Source organism: Ischnura elegans, chromosome 5 (genome assembly GCF_921293095.1).
Source record: "Ischnura elegans chromosome 5, ioIscEleg1.1, whole genome shotgun sequence".
Lineage (NCBI taxonomy): Eukaryota > Metazoa > Arthropoda > Insecta > Odonata > Coenagrionidae > Ischnura > Ischnura elegans.
The window spans coordinates 99,916,001-99,939,815 of record NC_060250.1 but is presented as its reverse complement, the minus strand read 5'-3'; the positions used below and the strand labels follow the sequence as shown (position 1 = coordinate 99,939,815).

At 37.4% G+C, this 23,815-nt stretch overlaps 1 protein-coding gene across 2 annotated transcripts in view; it reads left to right on the top strand.

Moving 5' to 3' along the window:
- Positions 1-23,815, top strand: part of LOC124159329 (E3 ubiquitin-protein ligase Bre1) — a 69,608-nt gene that overhangs the window by 40,745 nt on the left and 5,048 nt on the right. For both annotated transcript variants that reach the window (XM_046535072.1, XM_046535073.1), the window contains 3 exons: positions 11,770-11,961; positions 19,706-19,898; positions 21,278-21,372. In XM_046535072.1, coding sequence (XP_046391028.1) covers positions 11,770-11,961; positions 19,706-19,898; positions 21,278-21,372 — 480 coding nt within the window. The remainder of the gene's footprint in view (positions 1-11,769; positions 11,962-19,705; positions 19,899-21,277; positions 21,373-23,815) is intronic.

The following is a 23,815-nucleotide window of genomic DNA, read 5'->3' as shown; positions in this document are numbered from 1 at the left end:
ACATGCAAGATCGGACGTGTTCTTCCCTTGCTCCTTCGCTCGTAGCTTTAAATACGGAAGGGTGGGAGCCCTCTTCCCCTCAATCTCTCCTTCAGCGCTCTTCACTTATAAGCATTTCCGATTTATTCAATCCACCATTAAGTCCAACAATGAGCGCACTCGTTCGAATTTTTTCAACAGCAGGTTTTGGCACCAATATTACTATATGCAGTATAAATGCCGCGGGATGCCCACTCGTGGCAATAAATTTAGCGCGCGCTCCGGAGCGAATCACCCCTCGCGATCTTTTCAATGTTTACCTCTGGGGTACCGACGTGACGGCGCGATGCTTGCAAGAAATTCAAACTGGAGCATTTTAAAAATACGTCACTATGGGAGAAACTCTCCTGCCTGCCGCTTGATTTTGACCCAGGGTTTCAGATGACTGACTCACGCTGAAAATCAAGGCCACTCAGTTCCCCTTAGACTTGCGACCGGTGAAGGGGAGGGGGGAAGATAAGAAGTTTGTGTAAGAGGCGCACCCTCATTTTCGGCTACAATTTCTGGGGAAAAAAGTGCGCCTCTTACACGTGCTTATACGGTTTATTGCCATTATCGATATACCACCTATCTAAAATTTGACTGTCCCACTGAGCTTCCTCTCTACTTTATTCAATGAAACAATATTAAATCTGGCTTGAAAGTTTGTCAACCAGGCATTTAAACATTTACAATTATTAATTTTCTTTTGAAAGACATTATCGGCCTTGGTGCAATGGCTTCCATGGTTTTGCATACAGAACTATATCTGCCTTTTCTTGCAATATTGGCCCACTGAATGGCAATTTTGCTCTTAGTACTTACAAAAGGTGAAGTAGAGCTTCTCTTCCATGTGGGAGGATTTGGCAGGGTGAAGGTATTTTTCTCTTCAGTGATAAGCCTGACTCCACTTTTACGGTGAGATCCCCATTGCCGGTGAGAATATTTGACATAATCAACGGCAGGATTCCATAATTGGCTGCAACAGAACTTTTTCTCAATCAGCTCTTCAATAATTTCAATCTTCTTGTCAAGAGATATTTTCTCCTTTTCCTTTTTGCCTGTGATGGTTCCATATTCTGCAATTTCATTTGAACTTCCACCAGAAACGTTACTGAGCATGTATCCTACCATGGTATATTGCTTGGGCACTCACTTGGCACTGTGGCACTCTGCACACATGTCCCTTGATGCCCATTCTGCACAGTTCTGTGCCTGCAGTGGAAGATTACCAGCAGCCACCTACAATTAAAGGAATGCTTTTTAGATTTACGTACTAATTTTTATATTTTTACTGATTAAAAATCATTATTATAAGCTTTCAAATTATTTTTTTAAATGATAAAATCTTTACACACTCACGGCCGTATTCATAGATTTCCGCTAAAACACACTAGTAGGGCGACTAACTTAGTCGGCTGCTAAGATCTTTTAGTCGCCTTCTAAGATATGGTATTCACGGATTCTATTAAGTGAGCTACTAAGAGCTACTAACTCAGTATGCTACTAGCCAGCTCGGCAGCCGATACTCGGTAGCGATTTCGGTTCAACCCGCCTGGCTACGCTTGACAACACTGCATCTGAATCCTCCGTGGCGCGGAAAATTCGTAAAACTATCGAACAAAAGAAAATGATTCAGCAAAATGCATTGAAATTTCTACTTCATAATGGATAATTCGATATGATATCGCATCGCAGACATTTTTTGATTGCTGTACACAACAATTATGCAATACCATTGGGAAAGGGTAATTTATGAGTACTACCGAAGCATTTGTATGTTTGAGATGCAGTTATTGTTGTACAAACGGCCGTGTATTCATTGACCGTATGCATTGCATATTTATTGCACTTCCGATAGTTGTTTCCATTAGTGTATGTGTGATTAGTATGGAAAAATATAACTAGCAACGTCAGTATTATACACATTTGTATTCGGAAAGCAGAGATACACCTCAATAGCGGAGTAGAAACGAAAAGTTTTGCAATGCAGAAATGAATCTTTAAGAAAAAAGCGTTAAGATAAATGTGTGAATGATACACATTGATTACGTTACAAACACCTACGTGCGAGCAATTAGTAACATATGTTTGCAACTCCTAAAATGTTAGTCAAGGAAACAACAATCTGCTTCGCTACATTTAAATATTTCAAATATTGACAGTGTGCGGAAATATACGGCATATAGTTTACTAGAGGTGGTTAATGTAAAAACAAAGCATAATTAACGGAACTTATGTTACTTATTTATTGCTGATCATATCTCAAATAGCACTACAACGCACACAACATTTCACTTCACATTTCACGAGCTGTCTGTATGACACTTATAATCCGTACATTCCGAATCAACTGGTTCAATGAAAAACTTGACTCATTCTTAATTTAAAACACTATAACGTAACTCTAGTAAAGCATGATAATTAGTTTTCCAATCACTCTGCACACACCAAAAGAATTCGTACTCGTTGACGATCGAAAGAATTCTTCACATCTCACTTCCCACTCATCACTAATGATTTAGAATCAGTTAATGATGTTATTTCACATTACCATTACGTAGACAATGAAATAAATAGGCTGAAACAAATTTTTAAACTAGAAATTGTAACATCAAGAAACTTCCAATCTCACTCTCAAAACAAAAACAACAGCGCAACGAAATACGCGGAATGTAAACACTGCCGAAAGCTCACGATAAAGTTACTAGAATAAGTAATATAATCAAACACAAATTAAAAGCGCACAAACGAATGGAAATTTATAATCATTTGCTGTATCCCTAAAGAACAACTGCTTCAAATATGAAACATATCCCCTTCGCAACAGCTAGTAGATACCTTTGATCGAAATGATTAAACCAGTATGCAAGAAATAAATAATTTTGTCGAAGCTCATACACTCACAAATCACTTCACTTGTCGCTTCACTCTTTACTTCATCGTCTATATGCAATCAATTCACTTAGGGGCGCATTGAATGCACAAATTGTGTTCACTTACACTAGAGGCACAAGTTCACTGCAAGTCGTAGCTTCCTCGCAGCGACAAAAAACTTTCAATTCCTGTCAACAATTACACTACATAGGTTGCCTGCCTTACTTGAAGAATGGATTCTCGTATTCCATTTTGGCACAAATGCGTAAAAGCTCTATGACAGTATACAAATAAAACCGGAGTTTGATCATCCACAACGGTCCGCCATATTTAGTAGCTCCCTTAGATAAGGCCGGAGGGCGACTCAGAGCCAGCTACTAAGATAGTAGCATACTAAGCTTAGTAGCCCTTACTAACGATCTATGAATACCATTGTGCTATTATGCTACTACTTAGAACGCTACTTAGGCGTTAGTAGCTTACTAAGGAAACTATGAATACGGCCGTCAGGGTCTTAAACTGTTATGCTAGCATTTGGAAATGAAATCTTCATAATGAGTTAGAGAGTTCTAGCACACGGACACTTCAACATGAATTTTTTTAAAGCACTTCCCCACAAGGTACTGCCACGAAATTCACGTGAGTGATGCCTTATTAGTACGCCTGTGCACTGCTACGTGGAGAAGGTGGAATTTGTAATCTAAATGTTAGTAGTCGTCGAAAATTCATGGTTCTACTAAAGCTAGAGAGCTGGAATTTTAACTGTGGGCGGGATAACCAATAACATACAGGAAAACACATGTAAAACCTCCAATCGCTTCCTTGAAAACCCTCAAAACATATAATTTTCTAAAAAGTCACCATTTTGGGGTTATTTTCGCCTCAATTCCGCCGCTATACCCTACCACTATGATTCATTGCTACGGAATTCATGTGGACAGTAGTGACCGCAGGCAATACACACATAAGAACCCGCGGTAACCCCCTGGACTCCCCTCAAAAAATTAAAATAAGCTAATGAGTCGCGTTTTTGGGTACTATTGTTCACCATTCCATCGCATTTTCCTACCTCTTGCACTAATCGCTTCAGAATTATTGTCCAACACAGGTGACCGGTGGTAGTACACACAGCTTGGTGAGGAGTGAAAACCCTCTAATCGAGAAACGGCAAGGCCATTGTGAGTAGTCGTGGGCGCGGTGGTCTCTGGTAACCCTTGGGCGGCGAAGCTGCCCTCTTACGAGGAACGGTGAAGCCGTTCCGAGAACATTGTGGAGCAGCTGCATGGGGGCTACCTCTGCCCCTGCGCGGCAAAGCTGCCTTCTAACGAGGAACGGCGGAGCTGTTACGAGACCAAAAAGGCATTGGTGCAGGGGGTTGCGGTGAATTTTGCTGTATTCGAGGTGTGGGAGGGGGAGAACTGAGTGGGGAGGGGACGGGATCGGCCGGCCGCTCTTGTATCCGCGACACTGTGTGGGCGTTGTAATATTCTCTTCGCGGGTGCGGACTCAAATTAGGCATTTTGTGGCTAAACGGTGGTAGATACGTCAAAATGCACGAAATTTTTGCCCTAAGGGCAGTAACTCGGCAAAATGTATAAGAAATGACCATAAAATATTATATTTTTCGAATTTTGACATTCCCCCCCTAAATTGCATTTTAGCAAGGGTCTGGGGTTCACCTAGAGGTCTCAAAGTTTTAAGGCCTTATTTTTGATCGGTCCCACAACTTTTTTTCATTGGGCCAGATGGATTTGAAAAAAAAAATGATTTTTCCGATCCGCCCTAGTGTGCAGCGCTGCAAGTCCTGTACCTGTACAAGTGTTGACAATAGGCTTTTTTGCTATTATTTGCTCCACCTCCGGTAATGTGACAAATCTCTATTGCGAGTGTTTATTTGAGGACCTTGGGGTCTTGTTTTATTGAGGTAATTTTAGGTAAATCACTGTAATTTTTCAAATTTATTGATGTTATGGATCCAAATAATTAGTTCTCATGAAAAGGGTCTTAATGTTCTGATATGTAGTTTTATTCTCTTTTGGCTGCTGTATCAGTTTCCTTGTGATCATTTAATTTCTGGTAGAAGGGGTTCATTTTTACCTCTCATGGAAATTTTCTATTCCACATGAGAATTCTGTATATACTTCTAACTTAGGTTACCATTCAAAGAAGCAACAGTTATTGGTCACATCCTGGACGAGTGACAGACAAGCAGCAGGTAGGAAAGAGGAGCCATTAGGTGAGGAGAGCTGTTTGGCTGACTTGCCAGACAAATTATAGATGGATGGATTTATTGGTCCTGTTGATATGTTATAACATTTATAGGCCCCTTCACTCAATGAAAAAAGGTAGTATACAATAAAATGGCTTTGCATATTTGAATTGTTGAACAGCATACAGAAATACATATTATCAATCATTTGACAAGAATTCTCTTACACTGTAAAAAACAGTTGTCAAGGAATTATTTTTTCAATTTAATTTTAAAACAAACCAGTCTTGGCTTTTTTTATTTCAACTGGTAAATTGTTCAATAATGGGGAACTTGCATGAATTTTTTTTATTTCACATGCGGACAGAAAATTATTTTCTGAATACAACCAAGAAAACTGCATGTATATCTGAGTTTTCCTTCGTGAGATATTCAATGATAAATATAACAAATTTTAAAGCGCGGGAAAAACACCCTCACCCCCAAGCCACTGCCAACGAAGCCTCGATGACGTCAAAGGTGCCTAAACATCACAAGAAGCTATTGTTGTGATTGTTTGTAATAGTTGCCAGCAGTTGTGAGAGCTTCGTTTGTTAGACGTGTTGATTATTTTCTATTTAAAGATAAATATCCAACGATAGATGCTCGGAAGCCCTCATATTTTGTATTATTTATATTATTAATATCTGAGTAAGGGCATAAAATATAAAACTTAAGCAGTTAAACCAAAAATTTTACCTAAATAACATCGTTGTAGGAGTCTGAGCCACGTCCGTTGGAAGGGGGATATGTTAATTGTAAGTTGATGTTATCGACGGCATATCATTCATTTAAGTATGTAATTAGAACGATTTTGATGTTTACTATTGTCCGCTTAGCTTTAATACAATAACTTCATATTTCTAGGTACCGTAGAATTCGTCGTTTAGTGCTTGTATTATGAGGTGAATTCCAGTCAATGCAACTTTTGCTCACTGATTGGAGACATCTAGGAATATTTTTGTGCCAAAATAATGTTATTTTCAATGTGACATATCCTGTTAAGCTAATGCTAATAATCACAGTTGCCAGTGGTAATGCACAAAGTTTGACTAGGTTGAAAAATATCGGCCAAGAGTTATCAGTGTTCCATCGTGATTGAATTGTAAAAAGTGATATTACGCTACGATAAATGTCTAACAATAGTGTAAAAATTGTCAGTGTCGTATTAACCTCCGTTGTTCACCGTAGATATGATATTTCATGATCAAGCTATTGAAATAAAAACTGTGTGTGAAGTTTGTTATTCCATTTATTCAACGAATACTAGTGAGAAAAGTCACCTGTGTCACTTGTGTGGGCTAATTTAAGGCTTTAAATCAGGGAATAAATAGTTGTTTTCATCATAACGTGCTCTGTTATTGTAAGTTGTAGGTGATGAATATAAAAATGTGACAGTGACTTCCAGTTTTTGATAAGAGTATTTGCCTATTTCCCACTATATTTTTATGGTATATGCTAGTATATTGTTTATGGATTTACCTATATCATCGAAATAGGTTGTAGCTTGTGTGTGTGTTGGCAGCGGAACCGATTCGCGATCTCACATGTGGATTGTGTGCAGACTGTTTTGCTGTGGATTCATAACGTAGGATAGGACTACCTTCTCCGCTAATTCGGCGTTGCCAAATTCAACAGCACAGCTTACTCTACTGTCAACAGCACAGCTTACGATCGTTATCCTCCAGTATTACAAGTTTTTTTACATCTTGATTTGCCGCTGACGTTTGTCAAAACAAATTCCATGAGGGTCGTGGCATCAATTTTTGGTGTCCTAAATAAAATGCTGGTGTCCCAACACCCCATGCCACACGCCTTTTAGGCGGCTTGCGGGGTATTATGTAGATGTAGATGAATTTCAGGTGTACTATTTGAAAGAGCGGCAACATTATCATCCATTTTTCTGATAACTAAAACATACGAAGTGAAACGCTTGTACTTCATCATCCCGATGTCGCATTATTAATATCCCAAGTTATAATCGTAGCACAATAGCAATAGGAACACTTGCCCAAGAATAACAGAACATAATAAAGCAACGATGAGCGGCTAAATACTCCCTCAAAACAAATTTTACAGCATGCGCTCAGCGTATTTCCCAACTCCCTATGGTTTTTTAGTCCCTATGACGTCACGCCTGGCCTAGGCAATGTTCGGGTGTCTTCGTGCAGTGGTCGGCTCAGAGAAATTTTTCTCGATTTTAAATGCAATTTTTTTATTTCTTTTGATGTTGAATGGAGAAACTAAAGGTATTTTTGCGAGCTAATATATCCATTTTACTTATTCAAAATAGTTTTTAGAGCAATTGACGACCCATGCAAGTTCCCCATTTGCACTCTGTCTATGTAGGCCCTTTGCTGAACAGAGTAAGATTGTGTGTGCTGGTTACACAATTGGATTTTTTTCATGTGTCATGGTTATGAACACTTTTATTTGTCTTCAAGTTAAATTTACCTTTTAAAGTTTTTACTAGTGATATTGATTCGTACATATTGATTTAAGATAAAGGCATGATCTCAATTTTTTTAAATTGATCTCTACAACTCTTATTGTCTCGCCTTACAAATGATTCTTATCGCCCAATTTTGAAGTTCAACAATTCTTTGAGATTCAGGGCAATTTTCCCATGCCATGTTTCAATCTGCTATAAAGATATGCATAGTATAAACTAATGGCTGTGTCGGTATTTGTTAGTATTATCATCCTTCTGATCAAATAACACCCAAGGCAAGATAATCAATGTGACTATCCCAACTGAGGCATTCGTTTAAAAACAAGCCAAGGAATAAGTAAAGACACTAGTAATACCGTATAAGCAAGTGTAAGAGCCACACATGTGTAACAGACACACCCCTACTTTCAGCATCGAAGCTAAAGAAGAAAAAACTTGCGGCATTTTTTAAAATTTATCATGCGGTGTTGCATACTTATGCCTGGACTTTCGATAGTTATCCAAATTTCCTCTTTCAATACTAAAAATTAACGCAGAATTTTTTCAGCTAAATTTACACGATATGTATGGTGCTCAGAGATATGTAGGTATTCACTTGTAGTCTTAACCTTATGATGCTTACTAGGGATGGTTGGATCGGATACCTTGGATCCCACAGACCCACGGATAGTGCCCTTCACCTTATACTCTGGATCCAAATTCATCGAAGAAATTGAATTTGAATCCTAAATTTTAAATCAATGCTTTCGAGAATGCAATGTCCCATAAGAGGGAGTAGAAAGAGTTCTAATCCTCTCTTCACATATGTCGTTGCTGTGTGATGCTTGTCCTACTCACGAACAATTTTGTTTAAGCTCTCATCGGAGTATTGTAATAGAATTGCTGCTGTGGAACATTTTAAGGCAAAACACGACAGGCACATTGCATGAACCCTCCCAGATTGAACCACAATCGGGGGAATCTCAGCATCGTAGGATTATAACCATGTTGTAGAGTTCACGGAACCACAATCGACCCTCCATCAGCAATGCCTCTGCCGTTTTTTTTCCTTTCCGTGACTCCACGGACCATAAATCACTGGTCTCAAAGGAAAATATCAAGTAACACGGGAATAATGGAAACGTGTTTCATCCCTACCCCATCTCACCAACTGACCTTTTTCGGTCTACCAGGTTCAATTCTCCCAGTTTCTGGAGACCAAATGCTAGGTGAGTCACCTACTGAGCTCGAAGATATCTCCATAGCTTTCAGCAATTGTATGATGGGCACGAGGTTCAAAGAAGTATGAGACCTAAGGTGATGCATATCTGACAGAATTTTAGTTTTTTTAGCTCTAATTTTATTAAATTTATTTACCCAAAGATTTATAGTCGCAACAAGGCTACTAATATTCAACATAGTCCAAACAGGACCATTTCGGAAGAAACAAGCGTAGCATGAGCACATTCAAACAAGAGGAGACGGACTGGAAGGTTAAGGCAACACAAACTGCGTATATCACATTGCTACGCCTTCGCTTTGAAGGCAACAACGTCCTCCTTCTCCCTCTCCTTCAGCGCTCTTCACTTATAAGCATTTCCGATTTCTTCCATCCACCATTTAGTTCAACAATGTACTCACTCGTTCGAGTTTTTAAACTGCAGGTTTTGACACCAGTATAATTTTCAGTTGCAATAATCCTCATAACAGCGATACGTTTAATATACGATTAGTAATTGCAGTATAAATGGCGCGGGATACCCACTCGTGGCAGAAAATTTAGTTCACCCTCCATACAAATAAACCCTGCGCGATCTTTTCCATGTATACCTCTAAGCTACCAACGTGAAGGCGCGATGCTTACAAGTAAGAAAAACAAACAGCATTTTAAAAATGTCACTAAGGGAGAAACTCACCTGCTTGCCACTCGTTTTTGACCTACGTTTCAGATGACTGACTCATGCTGAAAACCAAGGCCACTCGGTTCCCCTTGGACTTGCGCGTGGTGATGGGGAGGGGAAGATAAGAAGTTTGTGTATTAGGCACTCCCCCATTTTCAGCTTTAATTTCTGGGAAAAAAGGTGCGCCTCTTACACGCGCTTATACGTTAATTCAATACTGCCATGTGTTGGCATAGTGCTCTCCCAATGAGCAATCTGTAACAGCTTAGTGATAGCTCAAATAAAGCCAAAGAGCGACTAATTTTCGATTTTATAGTTTACACAATAGTGTTGAACTAGGACAAGCTTCCTGATTTTAATATGGAGGGCATGAAGTAGGTTGATCCACTTTAGGAAAGAGGTATAGCATTAGAAATAAACTTTGTTTTATGGTGTTTTCCTCATAGTTGATGAGGAAAACTGTCGTCGATGTCGAACCTCACGTCGATGTTTGTACATACTTGAAAAACAACCAGAAATGAAGTTTATGTTATAATCATTGATCTGCGAAAGCTATAATCAATTAGATAGAATGTAACTACATTTAATATTATTTCAGTTACAGCAGACTCCCGATTATCCGGCTGTGGTTTATCCGGGTTTCGGATTATCCGTGCATGATTTTCACTCTCGCTCAATTTTTGACGTGATCTTTATAAAACAATTAAATCGTACGCGAAATCATCGGAATCACTGCATTAATGCTAGGATGCACCGCACTTATCATTTCCATCAGAATCCCCTTTGTAAAACGGAAGGGATCGCGCGCTATCTGCATTCACGGGAGCACAATGTTAGTGTTTTCCAAGCCTCGCAGTGCACGACCGTGCTCCGTGATCACGGATACACATCCGGCAGCAGTTGCAACCCGGGCAACTTGTGCGAGATGCGACTGCGTTACGTGGTGCCTGACAATCTAGTTTCCAATGTCAGGCAGTGGTTTTGAAGCATTTGTGCAAACCACATTTCTGTATCCGTGATCACAAAGCCACGGATATGTGGTTTTTGAAACTAGGCCGTACATTGAGCAATAATACGAGTAAAACCATGTTATCGTCGCTAAAAAGATCACGTACTGGCAAAGAAAGCTCTCATTGAGTACAGGAAGCACTCGAAAATAGCAGAATAACGGCAAAAATAATAATATCTTGTTTTTTTTACGTAAATTATGAACATTTCAAGACTTAGTTTGGGTTATCTGTGTTTTGCGATTATTCATGCCGTCCATCCCCATCATTATCCCGGATAATCGGGAGTCTACTGTGTATGTATTTTGCGATGAATCATAATGCTAACCTAGCTTATGTATGACACATTGACCCAAATACAATGCAAAGTGCAATAACAAGTGATCGTCTCCAGCAAGACCTTAGAGGGTCAACTGAGAAATATTGATACTTCTATGTATATCTAGGTTAGGTAAGTAATAACTTTTTGTGGGTATCATGCTTTCAGTTGTTATCGAGTCAAAAAAAAAACCTCAAACCTGATATAGCTTCTATTATACTTGATTGGATTCTGTTGTCTCGAAATCATAATCATCAAAAAAGAGTTATTGAACCCATCCTTAGTATTTAGGTTTCACTATTTTTCCTATTGCCATTCTTATTTTTCACATTTTCCAGGTATATACCTTAAGGTCATTTGACTAGATATATTTAGTTAATTACCTTGAATGTTTTAGCCTTTGCCATAGTTTATTTATGCTTTTGTACAAGATTTAAAATGCTGCTATATGATATGTTGGCTGTGTGCAAAATCCTACGGCAAGACGAAAGTAGATAGTAAAAAAAGTTTTTATTCAATTCTGGCAAGATGTATGGATGTCCATTTTTGTGATTATTTTTATGCAATGCAAGTCTTATTATTTTTCCTGGTGCATTTTAATTTGTTTTGCTTTAATGCCTAATAAGCACTGAATGCAGCTTTCACATTACTAAATTTTGTGTATGTTGATGTGGTGTGCATTTATGGTTTTTGGGATATGCAATGACATTGCATGTGGTTTCTGTGGTGTTTTATCAGCTGTGGATATACTATTGATTTTCAATTTTGGATTTTTTCTTTGAATTATTTATTCTTAAATATTTTTCAGCTTATTTTTGGAAAAAATTAATTAATTAATTTTAATTTTTTAAGGTATATGTTTTATGGAATGTACTAACTTTTCATAACTCTTTTCTGTGGAAGTGTTCCATTAGTATTGGATGTACAAATACATGCCATTAATAACTGGCATATTTCTGTTTTTGTAGGAGGAGGAAGCTCTTTTGAATGAAATGGAGGTTACTGGTCAAGCATTTGAAGACATGCAGGAGCAAAATTCTCGACTGATCCAACAACTTAGGGAGAAGGATGATGCAAACTTCAAGCTGATGTCTGAGAGGATAAAATCTAATCAATTACACAAGTTAGCTAGAGAAGAAAAGGAAGTTTTAAATGAACAGGTATTTTTTGTGACAATAAGCATAATAAGTTTACAAGTACTATTAGTAAGAGTGGTTAGAGTTTAATACATTTTAGTTTTTCCGTGATAGATGTTTAAACCAAAAAACTTAATTTTACCATCTAGGCTTATCCACCTTATTATTACAAGAAGAAAAAAATTTCATTTCATGGCGTCACATAAATATGTTGATAAATTTTTAATGTCTCACATAGAAATTTCCAGAATTCTAGGTGAGATGTTAAATTTTTCCATTACAAAGAATCTCAAGTCTACATCCTCAATGCTTGAAAACCTATAGCACAGAGCTCCCGACTTGTCAATTGGTATGCAGTCATGCAAGTGGGCTGCCGACCAGCAGGGACTTTGCATGAAAAGGAGAGGCTTTAGGTCTAACTCCAGCTTCTGACAAACCTGAATGTAATTGACAACCTTCTTGGTTATTCCCAAGCTTTCCTTCATGCCAGTGAAAAATTGGAAATCATGCCGAAGTCCAAAACATCGTTCAATGTAGGCATGAATTCATGCAATTTCCTTATTGTGGCGCCAAAAATTCTAGCTCACGGCTTCCATAAGCTCTTGTTGCTAATTGATACAGTGCCAGACAGCTCAGCAAGTAGTCTTGAATCTTTTTCTAATGTGAAGTTATGGCACTTATCATCTCAAAAATAACCTGAGGATCAAAGAAGACTCCAAGCTCACTGGTAGGACAATTATTGTGTCATTTCGACACTTGTTCAGTGCTGTTATGATATGTGTTATGAGTGTAGAATTCGATGGTGGTGGCTAATGGGGTTATTTTTACCGAGTAGAGCAGTGCACCATAGGGATTTGCGAGTACTCGAAAATTCAAATCGAGTCGAGTAGTTGGTACTAGGCTCCGGTGATTTGAGTAGTATTACGAATGTCGAATCAAGTCGAGTAGTTTAGGTTACAGAGCATTCGAGGGCAGTAAGTTCAGAAATCTGCTGACAGTAGGTGCTATCATGAAACTCGTGTGGTACTATCGTTTATTAAGTCGTTCTAATGCCTTGGCCTAGGAGTTACAGCTACGTAGCAGTCAACCACTACAGTAGTCGACCTAGGTGCCGAATACTTTTTCATCAGCCGAGGCGTCCGACCGTCTTCCACCCAGGTGGCGTATTCGGAGTAATCATAGTGGACCACAGCATCGCTCATACTTTCTTATTCGATACTTTTATGCCCTACCATACTTTCTTTATTCAAATGCCGAGTGAATATGTAAAAATTGCTAGGATTTCTATGGAAAAAATGCAACTTTTACGTTTCAGCGGGCAATGCCGGTTTTTCCCAGTGTTTGACATCATAATTGATGCCATCTTTTAGCCTTTATGAGCACTAAAACGTCCCATGTTAATTTTCGTTTATTCCTTTGTTGTGTTTATTTTCCCTCTTGAAATAAAAGAATATAGATGCTATGGTTGACTAAACGAAGTGAGAAATAAAGGAAACGTCTTTTTTTGATGCATAAAGCTAAAGCTAAGTTCTATAGTTTGTTCGCTTCGTCCACTAAAATTACCTTTAATATTCAAGATCCATATAAATCGTTGATATAACTTTTAATCAAAATTCCCAAGGTTCCCAAACTTTGGTACTTTGGAAACAAAGTACTTGTCCAGTTACACAAGTGAGTTGCAAAAGACATTTTTTTCCAGGCAGTAATAATGTAACATGGAGACGTCAAAACCTACTGCCTGAGCATGTAGAACAATTGGTTTTTCTGCATGAGAATTTGAAAGGATCAAATATTGCATGATACACTTACATATACAATCTTAATTAAAATTGTACAAGTATCTTTGTTCATCTGAGCAGTTTAGATACATACATTGACGAAATATTACTAGAGGGTAATTCATTTCAATTGTGGTTACGGAACTGTTTTAGACACATTAATTTTCATTCATCTCCTGATTGTGACTCAATTATCATCAACGTTCGCTGTTATATTTTCCTTTCTACCTCAAGCTAAGCATTCGAAATAGAGAATTCGTTAGGGGATTGAAAGAAATGAGAATGTGTTGGAGCATGCATTGCTGTATTGCCTAGTTCAAGAATTATCATACTCGACTCGATACTCGACTCAAGGTCAAAAAGTACTACTCGCACATCCCTAGTGCACCAGCTTCCTTTCCGATGGTTTCCCATCACAAATTGGTTATTGGAAATTGAAAATTGAGTTCCAATCCTTATGAAGTTCAAAATAAGGATGAAATAACAAGTGCTCATCCTTGAATGAGTAAATTTGGTGGGATTCACGATATAGTTTGGGGCAGTGATGTTGTGGCTTGGACCTGTTGAGGGCTTAGATGGAGCACTGACCTAGGTTTGTGTTCCTCTCTAAGTGGCATTCCCTAGTTGTACTTTTCCCTCCACATTTTGCTATAATGTACAGCTTGTACAATTGATATAAAAACTGACTCAGATAGACATCACTGGTAATCCTGAAATTTGGTAATGACGAAGCTTGCCTATGCTTTTGCATGCAAATTTTGTCAGGACCACAGAAAATTGTTTGTGCTGAGATATTATAATGCAGAAGTTGATTGTTGTAACTTTATTATTGAAATGCAGAATATTGATATAATAAGGATTCTATTTACATTCCACAAACTCCACTTCCACATATCAAAATTATGGTCAATTATGGCTGCCTTGTGCTGCTAAAATGGCGTTTGGTAGATAAGAATGTATACATCAGACAGAAATCCATCGTAGCAGTGTAAATGCCGAGACGGCATGAAATCATTTTTTTGCAAGGTGGTGTGTCCCCTTAGGATATTTGAGAGAGATGTTAGTTGAATCAACTATATGCCCAAACTGTTTCCATAAAATTAAAATATTCCATTAATCAGCTTAGTTCCTGTTTGAATCCTTTAAAGGAAATCACAATTACTCGCCTAAATCCTGAGTTGTACTGCTGCATAGGCAACCCTGTCAAACATTCCTGCATTCATCGTTTTTTTTTTCGTCCATCCCCTTGAAAAACAATAGATTGAGGTTCCACTCTATACCTTTTTATTTATACATTCATTAAGGGAAATAGAAGAAGAAACATACTAGTAACTGTAAAATAGCTTGAATACTCAAGAGGCATGATATTAAAACATATTTTTGCCCACCTGCAAAACTGAGAAACCAACTCGTGACGGCCAAGGATCCCTGTGGCCTTATGACACCAGGGGTCTACCAGATTCCATGTGAATGTGGCCAGGTATGTGTCAGTGAGACAGGAAGGACTATTGCTACCAGGATAAAAGAATACCAACGGCATTTCAGGCTTGGCCAACTGAAAAAATCCGCCGTGGCTTAGCACAGCATATCGCGCGACCATGCCATTCGCTGGGAGAACACGAAGGTCCTGTGCCGTGTGGACAATTTCTGCGAAAGGCTGACCAAGGAAGCAATTGAAATTTGGACGACGACTAACACCATGAATCGTGATGCTGGTTACGCCCTTAGCAACTCCTGGAAACCGGTGCTTAATTACATCAGTGAGGCCTGGGAAAAAAGGTGGGAAAAGCCGGACCAATCACAAGTCACCTGACCAGGAGCCCATACTATATAAGTCGGATCACTCAACTCGAAGACAAGCCCTGATAACGATGAACGACACAACCACCGAAACGTCGGCAGAGATGGAGAACCTCATCCGCTGGGAAACGAAACCCGCAACAACTTCAACATCATCATATGCCGGGAAAACCTCAGATCTTTCTTCACTCTTGGTGAAAGTTTTCCGGCGATGGAAACTCTCGCTATGGCGAGTGCCGGCACCAAAAGGGCCTCGTAAAAATGAATTTTTTTTTACATGCTTATTATAGGGTCAAATGACGGTGCCTTGGCTATATCTCGTTATGACGGGGGTCTCGCAATAGCCCGTACTCGCTTTAACGAGGTTCCACTGTATACTGCTATATGGTGCAGAAAATTATGATAATGGCAAGAGCCATTCAAAACAAAAGAAGAGATATGCCTATTTCTGGAATTCCTATAATCTCTGGCAATGGAAGTCCTTAATTCTGACCTATTGACTTCCTTCTTTTTGCTGGAGATGTGGCTAGGAAGGCAGCATTTTCAAATGGTTGATGAGCATCAGGTCAACAGGGGAACTTATTCATTTGGGGCTACATTCTATGAAGAGGGAATTGTATAGCTTGCCAACAGGTATAACCTATGTCTCAATCATTGAGGTAAATACATCCAAAAGTAGCCACAAGTTCTTATGCATAATTTTTAGCTATGAAGTAATTTTCATCATTCACTTCGTCTCCTTTTCATGGCCCATCAGAGGTTGAAGAAAAACCTTTACCTCTATTACTGTGAGTCTCATGAATCAAGCTATTTGTGATCTCTAAGGGAGTGCCAAAATGATGCTGCTCTTTTATATTTGATAAGTTTCCCTCAGAGTAGAATGAACTTGTATGTTTGAAATTTGGGCTGGTGTGACCTTGACCTATGTAATTCAAGACAAACTGATGGACCTAGAAGAGGTGATATGATGAATAAGAAAAAGACTTTTATTTCCTATTTTCCACGCTTATTTAACTACTCAGTTATGCAATTTTTAATACATAGTTGAGTGAAAACTGTATCCAAACTGCTTTAAAACAAGGGTGAATAGTAAAATAGCCTATCTACATCATCTCAGGCTCAACTTTGTGGAAGTTCATCTTAATGATAAAATGAAAAAATATTTTTTTATTCCACCAATTTATTTAAGTAAATTTTTTTTTTCATTTTCTCAGCAATATAGCTGTTGTTCTTCATCATAGTGAGTATAGTCTTTCACAAAGTTAATTCAGCTCCCATCAACTTTTTCAGGAATTGGTTGGGGGGATTCTTCAACTCCTGCTTTCCCCTTGCTATGCCATAATGGTGAACTGCAAGGACAGCAGCTAGGTCTGTGGAATTGCCTCTAAAATTGCCATGAGAATCAAGGAACCTGTGTAGTTCAATGATCCTGTACATTAGCTTGGAAACCTTAAGGTCTGTTTTTGATTCTCAGTCCAGGTGATCTTTTTCTCATGGTAATTTATTCAAAGTTTTCACACATGCATGTTCAATCAATACATGTCCTCTCAGGCTAAACTCCAGAATCTTTACTACTATCTTTGATATATTTTTCATATTGAGTAAAGCCTCTGCCTTACAAACTCTGACTGTACAAAAAACTGATGTAAGAACAAATGCCATTGGTCCCACTTGAGGCAATCACCAGCAATTGGCCTTCTGAATTACCTGTTGGCAACTGGTGTTTTTATTATTTTTGACTGCCTAAATTTAATTATTTAATCACGCAATAATAGTGAATATTGCCTAATCTAATGTAGCTTATTGTAAGAGATCATTCCTATTTCCTCATTGCTGATCCATCCCAATTAACAAGGCTGACAAGTGTAACCGTGCTATGCAAATTTTGCTTTCCCCTTATCCTCTTAGGAATTATCGATCTTCGAATGACCTGGTATGATCACTAGGTATCTCTCAGTCATCTTCAACTTCTTGTCTTTTTCATTTCTTTGGATGGATTTTCAACGCACCTTTATCAAAAAAAATATCGAAGAATACAAAGTAAGGGAAACCATAAAACACTACTTACTACCTCTTGCAAAACAGCCTCAAATTAAAGGTTTTCCTGTTCTATTGGATGCTATCCATATCCTTCGATGCTTTCAAAGGTCCCTCTCCCTTTCAAAGGGGATAAGTTATCAAAAAAACATCCTCTGCATTAAATGCGATGGTGGTTGGCGTAACATGGTGAAACTCCTTCATGATGCACAAAGGTTAAGAAAAGACTTAGCTGTTTCACAAAATAATTATTATTACAATAATAATTATTTTGTGAAACAGATACAATTATTATTACAATAATAATTATTTTGTGAAACAGCTAAGTCTTTTCTTAACCTTTGTGCATCCTCTGCATTGCTATAGTTTGCTTCAAAAATACAAATTCAGCTTACAACTAGGGATTGGAAAAAGTTATTAATATCATTATTTTTTATTAGTATGTTTAAATAGCCTTTTTTTGAATTGTGAATTACAACTTTACAGAATAACTGTCGTAAAATGTACAAAAAATTGGTGGTTAACTCACTGGTTCCTGGTTGATTGGGATTATCTTCCCATTTCTACTTATAGTCCTTGTATTGGACTGTTTTTTAAGTAATATCTACTGGTCTAGGAAGGTTTACAAGGAATCTTTTGCGAGATAAGCTGCATGTTAATTTTAGACTAGAAGTTGCAACAGTCGAGTCACTAGCGGAAATAGGAGTGAGTCCTCTTGGAGACGATGTACAATAAGTCTTAGATCATTTCTGTGACGAAGTGGCATTACCGTCGCATTTAAGTGGAATTTTTGGTTTACCAAATGGGTGTAAGGTATTGGCAAAATTTGAAGCAGGCCATTTTTACGTAATGCAGCAGCTTTGTGTGTCTCCCCTGTCACCATGTATAATTATTTTCAAAAAGCCGGGTTTGCAGGCAACAGTGAAACCTACGACCATGCAATGGAGAGTGATGGCTTCAGTGAATTCTGGAATGGTTGCTCAAAAGACATGAATATTGAAGGGTCGTTTGATGAGTTCGCCAGAGTAGACTCAAATTTAATTTCCTGCACAGCCGGTGAACAGTGGATTGTGGAAATAATTTCTGGGAAACTCATTCAAGTCCTGACTTATTTTAATTCAAGAACTCCTGCATGAGGCCATTCAAGCTGCTTCCTAATCGGCTGTTGTCTATCAGGAGTACGAAGGAAATGATGCTAATACAATTTATTATTTACGAAGCCCACGACCGCTAATTTTACAATAGAGTTCTCTTGATTCGACTACTATAAAGAAATGCTGCCACCTACTGTGCATTTTAAAGGGTGGACAAAAGTCGCAACTTGCGTCGTTATGGTAGAGTGATCTGACTTTCCTGGGGATGAAGCTATAATTGGTGCTGTTGACTTAAATTTATATTAGTGATGGTAAAATCTGTCGAATTCATAATTTTTCATTGTAAACTGCGCAAGTACATGTACTCTATTTCAGATATTGAGAATAATAGGATCATCTCGCTCTCATCACAATGCTGCGCACATTTTTGAAAACAGATTGAAAAACACTCAAAGTGATGGAATAATATGAATTGAGGAGTCCTTAATATGGTCTATTGCCCACGATTTTCTTTGTAGTTGAAGGAATCAGCATTGTTTTTCCAAGGTATTGAAGTTTGTGAAGGTTGAATGAAGGTAATGCATGCAGACTTGCTTCAATTTTTGTGCCCCTAGGATTATGCAACGTGCGAATCACCTCTGGGGAACGGACTCCCGATCAATGTAACGGCAAAATTTAGGTCCCTTGAGTTTCGTTTAAGAGAGGTTTCACTGTACATGCAATTACAAGTATTACTGATTGACTTCCGATTTCTTTATATTTTATTGTGTTATTACTGTAAAGCTGATACATGAATTCATGTAAATCTCTATAAAGTTTTTTTTTAGTATGCAAGTGATTTTTGTTGGGAATAAAACTGATCGTTTTAGGCATTGTCTAGTCTGACATTGAAGTTTGATATTTCATCTTCTTTTTAATATTGATGAACCTCTTGATTGAAGTTAATTGCTTGAAAATATAGTGCAGAGGTAATTTCATTGCGATTCAATTTTCAGGGAAGATTTATGGTTTATTGTCGCTAGATTTTATTTTAATGTAAAGAGTATCTTTTGGTTTCAGGTTGTGACCCTAGCCACTCAAGTTGAAGCTCAAAATCAAGTAGTTCGTAAACTTGAAGAAAAGGAAAGAATATTACAAAATTCTGTTGCCACTGTTGAGAAAGAGCTTGCACTAAGGCAGCAAGCTATGGAAGTGCACAAGAGGAAGGCGATTGAAAGTGCTCAGTCAGCTGCAGATTTAAAATTGCATTTGGGTAAGGGTTAAATTTCTTGGGATCCAGTTTTTTTTGTGTCCAGTATTGTTTTGTTCAATTAAAGCATTGATGCAGTTGTTATAGATTGGGCTGCATTTGACAGTCTTATGGTTTTTTAAATATTATGTGGTTTGATTAAGTTGGTGATTAGAAATTAGAGGGATAAAGCAACCTTAATACAGTACACTCCCGATTATCCGGGCTAATGATGGGGAGAGACGGCATGAATACATAATTGGAAAACACAGATTACTCAAACTTTCACTTGCAATGTTCATAATTTACCTAAAAAAAACAATATATTATTATTTATGCAGTTATTCTGTTATTTTAGAGTGCTTCCCGGAATCAATGAAATCTTTCAACATGGTATCAATGAAAGAAGTTGCATAGGTTGCAAATGCTGCGGGACATGTATCTGTGATCACGTAGTGCGGTCGTGTGCTGCAAGGCTTGGAAAACAGGAACATGGTGCTCCCATGAATGCAGCTAGTGTGCGATTGCTTCCGTTTTACAAAGGGGATTCTAACGGAAATAATAAGCCCGGTGTATCCTAGCATTAATGTAGTCATTCCGATGATTTTGCGACTGATTTCATTTTATTTTTTTATAAAAATCACAAAAAAAATTGAGCGAGAGTGAAAATCATGCACGAATAATCTGCAACCCGTATAAACCGTAGTCAAATAATCGGGAGTCTGCTGTATATTTCTTGCTGCAGATATATATATTCAACATTCTTTGTCATCATCTTCAAAAATAAGCTATTCTGATATATATTTGAAGGAAGCAGTTGGAAAATAAAATAAGCAATTAGGAAAGAAACAGATGAGGGGTATTTTACTTTAGTGCCTCCATGTTTTCAGTCTGAATGAAAATCTTGCTTTTTCAAAATTCACTCTCATTTGCTTGCTTGTTAGAAAGTAATCCTTGTCTTAATTTGATCCTTGCTCTTTCAATAAATATCGGTGCGTATAAAAGCTTTCTTCCCTTAGATCTCATCAGTTACCGGGTGATGATAATTAGGGAAGCTGGGTTAAGTCAAGGAATCCTGTAAGTTTTCGGGGAAAAAAATGTGCTGGGAAAGGACCTATACATACTTTATCGTCATTTATTCTGTGATTTTGGTCAAAAAAGCAATATTGTATTGAGGTGCATGCACATACTTCAATTAATGAAGGTTTAGTCATACATTCATTAATGCTACTTACTTTCTTCATGAGTCCTGCTCTACTTCCATTATGTGCACGGACAAGATTTTAGCTTTAATAGTTAGGGTTAAGAGCAAATATCTGTGCTTTAACTTTTAAAATAATCTCATGAGCTCGCATGAATAATCTCATTTAATAAAAGATTTTTAACCATATTTTATTCCACAGAAAAATATCATGCCCAAATGAAGGAAGCTCAATGTGTGGTAGCTGAAAAAACAAGTGCACTTGAAGCAGAGGCATATAAAACAAAAAGACTTCAGGTGTGTATGTGAAGGGGATAGTTTCTTAATTTTGGTGTACGAAGCAAAGATACCTGCATAGTTTTAAATATTATTAGTTATCAGTAAAAGTATAAAGTAAAAAAGTAAAAGTTAAAAAAAAGATAAACAGGTTGGTTTTAAATAAGGACACCTTCTATGTTATTTTACTCATCCGCACAATGAAGCCACAATTTGTTTGATTTTTATAGCTCTAATCTATTGTGTTTTTTGCACAGAGATGCTTTCTGTTAAAGAGTGTTGGTGATGGCATTTAAGTAATTTTTTTAAAATTAACATAAGTAAAATCATTTTATCTTGTTCACTGACATGAATTAAGCTAATTTTCTGAAAGGTCTAGTGTTGAAAATGATATATGATACAAATCAAGTAGGTGTCTCATTCTTGTTTCAATCACCATAAAACCTCTTACGCTTCATCGCTTATTTCAGTTTATACATATCTGAAATGCGTCTAACCAATCTTATGGTTGTTGATCAGTGATAATGATACCTGAAGTCGAAGGATCGCCAAAATTAATGCCTGTGGATTATGTATTTTCAAGGTTCTCCATAATTTTGCTATTTTTAGTCTACATTTATCATATATGTATTATACTAGCTGACCCGGTGAACTTCATACCACCTAATAATCAATGAACAGTCTATTTATAAATCAACAGTGGCTGTGCCGATTTTAATAATTTTTTACTGGTAATAAAATAAGAAAAAATCAATAAAACTTCAAAAATGAGTATTACAATGGCTGGTTAGAAAGACATTTTCTTTATTCAATCTACATAGGGTAGAACGGGGCACATATACACAGATTTTTTTTCAATGAATTTTTTAATTTTTGTCTTAATTTTTGAAATTTTAGACATTGTGGTCTTATAAAGCAGGTAATAAAGTCAAAATTTACTGCATTGAGTTGTTGGCCTATTTCTGTTTTTAAACATAAGAAAAATGTTCTTACTGTCGGCGTCAAAATAATGTGCTGCTGTACTTTGCAAATTTATATCTGGACTTCAGTGCATGCCATAATAATGAATTATATGTCATTTTAAAGTAAATTTTATTCTCAATTCTGGTTTAGTTTTTGTTTTATGAAAATTTAAGACATGCCAGTTCAATAAATGACTCGGCGCACCATGAAATTAGCCGTTTTGTCAACTTAATGAACTTTGTAACTCAACGTAGGGAAAACTACTACGTCCACAACATTCATCTTTTACAATAAGTTGCAAACATTAATTTAAATTAATAAAATGGCTTTTGCATATTTTTAGAATGCATATTTTATTGCAACATAACAAATATGTTTAAACACTATCTAGTAGGGATGGACGAATCCAGGATTTTTTTTGGATCCGGATGCGGATTGGATCTTTGATTTTCGTAGCCGGACCTTTCCGATTGGATATTTTCCGATCCAAATGAATTTTCAATTTCCTGCTATAAAATGAAGTAATTATTCAAGTTTAATCTGGGTACATACAATCAAAGGAATGTTTTTTTAGATTTTCATACACATTTTAGTATTTTATGAATTAAAAATCATTTTTACAGGCTTTCAAGTTGTTTTTTAAAAGCATCTTTACACGCTCAGGACTTAAACTGTTACGCTTGGGTTTGGAAATGAAAATAGGAAAAATCTTCGGATAAACCACTGACAGTGGCATAGCAAGAGGGGGAAGTCCGGGGGGTCCGAACCCCCCGAAATATAAAAACACAATTACTTTCCTTCTTAAAAGGAAACAAAATATTGAAAAATCGTGAATTTACAATAGATTTCCTTGAAAAATGAAGTATTTTTTTATTATTATTAAGGGTGTTAAAATTAGTTTGAGACCCTCTACTTTGTACCCTGTTGTTTTAAAATTTTCCCCCCTGGTTTTGGATCCCCCCCCCAACAAAATTCCTGGCTACCCCACTGCCATCAACTGAATTCAAATTTTCCTCTCGCACGTTTTCCCCGAATTTTGACACTTTCTCATTGCATACCAACTTGTGTTTCACCTGAAAATGCTTCAGTATGGTGAGGTGGATTTAGCTCTACGCTGCGATAATTTCACACACAGTGCACGCACATGGCATACATTGGTTCTCCTTATCTCAATAGAAATGTTTCTTCACAATGAAAGACATTTTTATCAGTATATCATTAAATTAAATAGCCACTGTGCATTCAGTGACACAATTAACAGTATTTAAAACAGCATTAACGTCACGTGCGACGAGGTGCTCGACTGCTCAGCATGAGGAAGGGATGGGCAGCAGAAGCGCATAAAGGAGAGGTGGAGGAGAAGGAGCGCACTCCCTCCGTATTTCAAGCAACAAGGCTACAAATGAGGGATTCTTTGAGGGGTTAATGCTGCACTTGTTTCTTTGAAAATTGTGCTGTTTGGACAATGTTGCATATTATTTTAGTCTAATTGTAAGTAGAA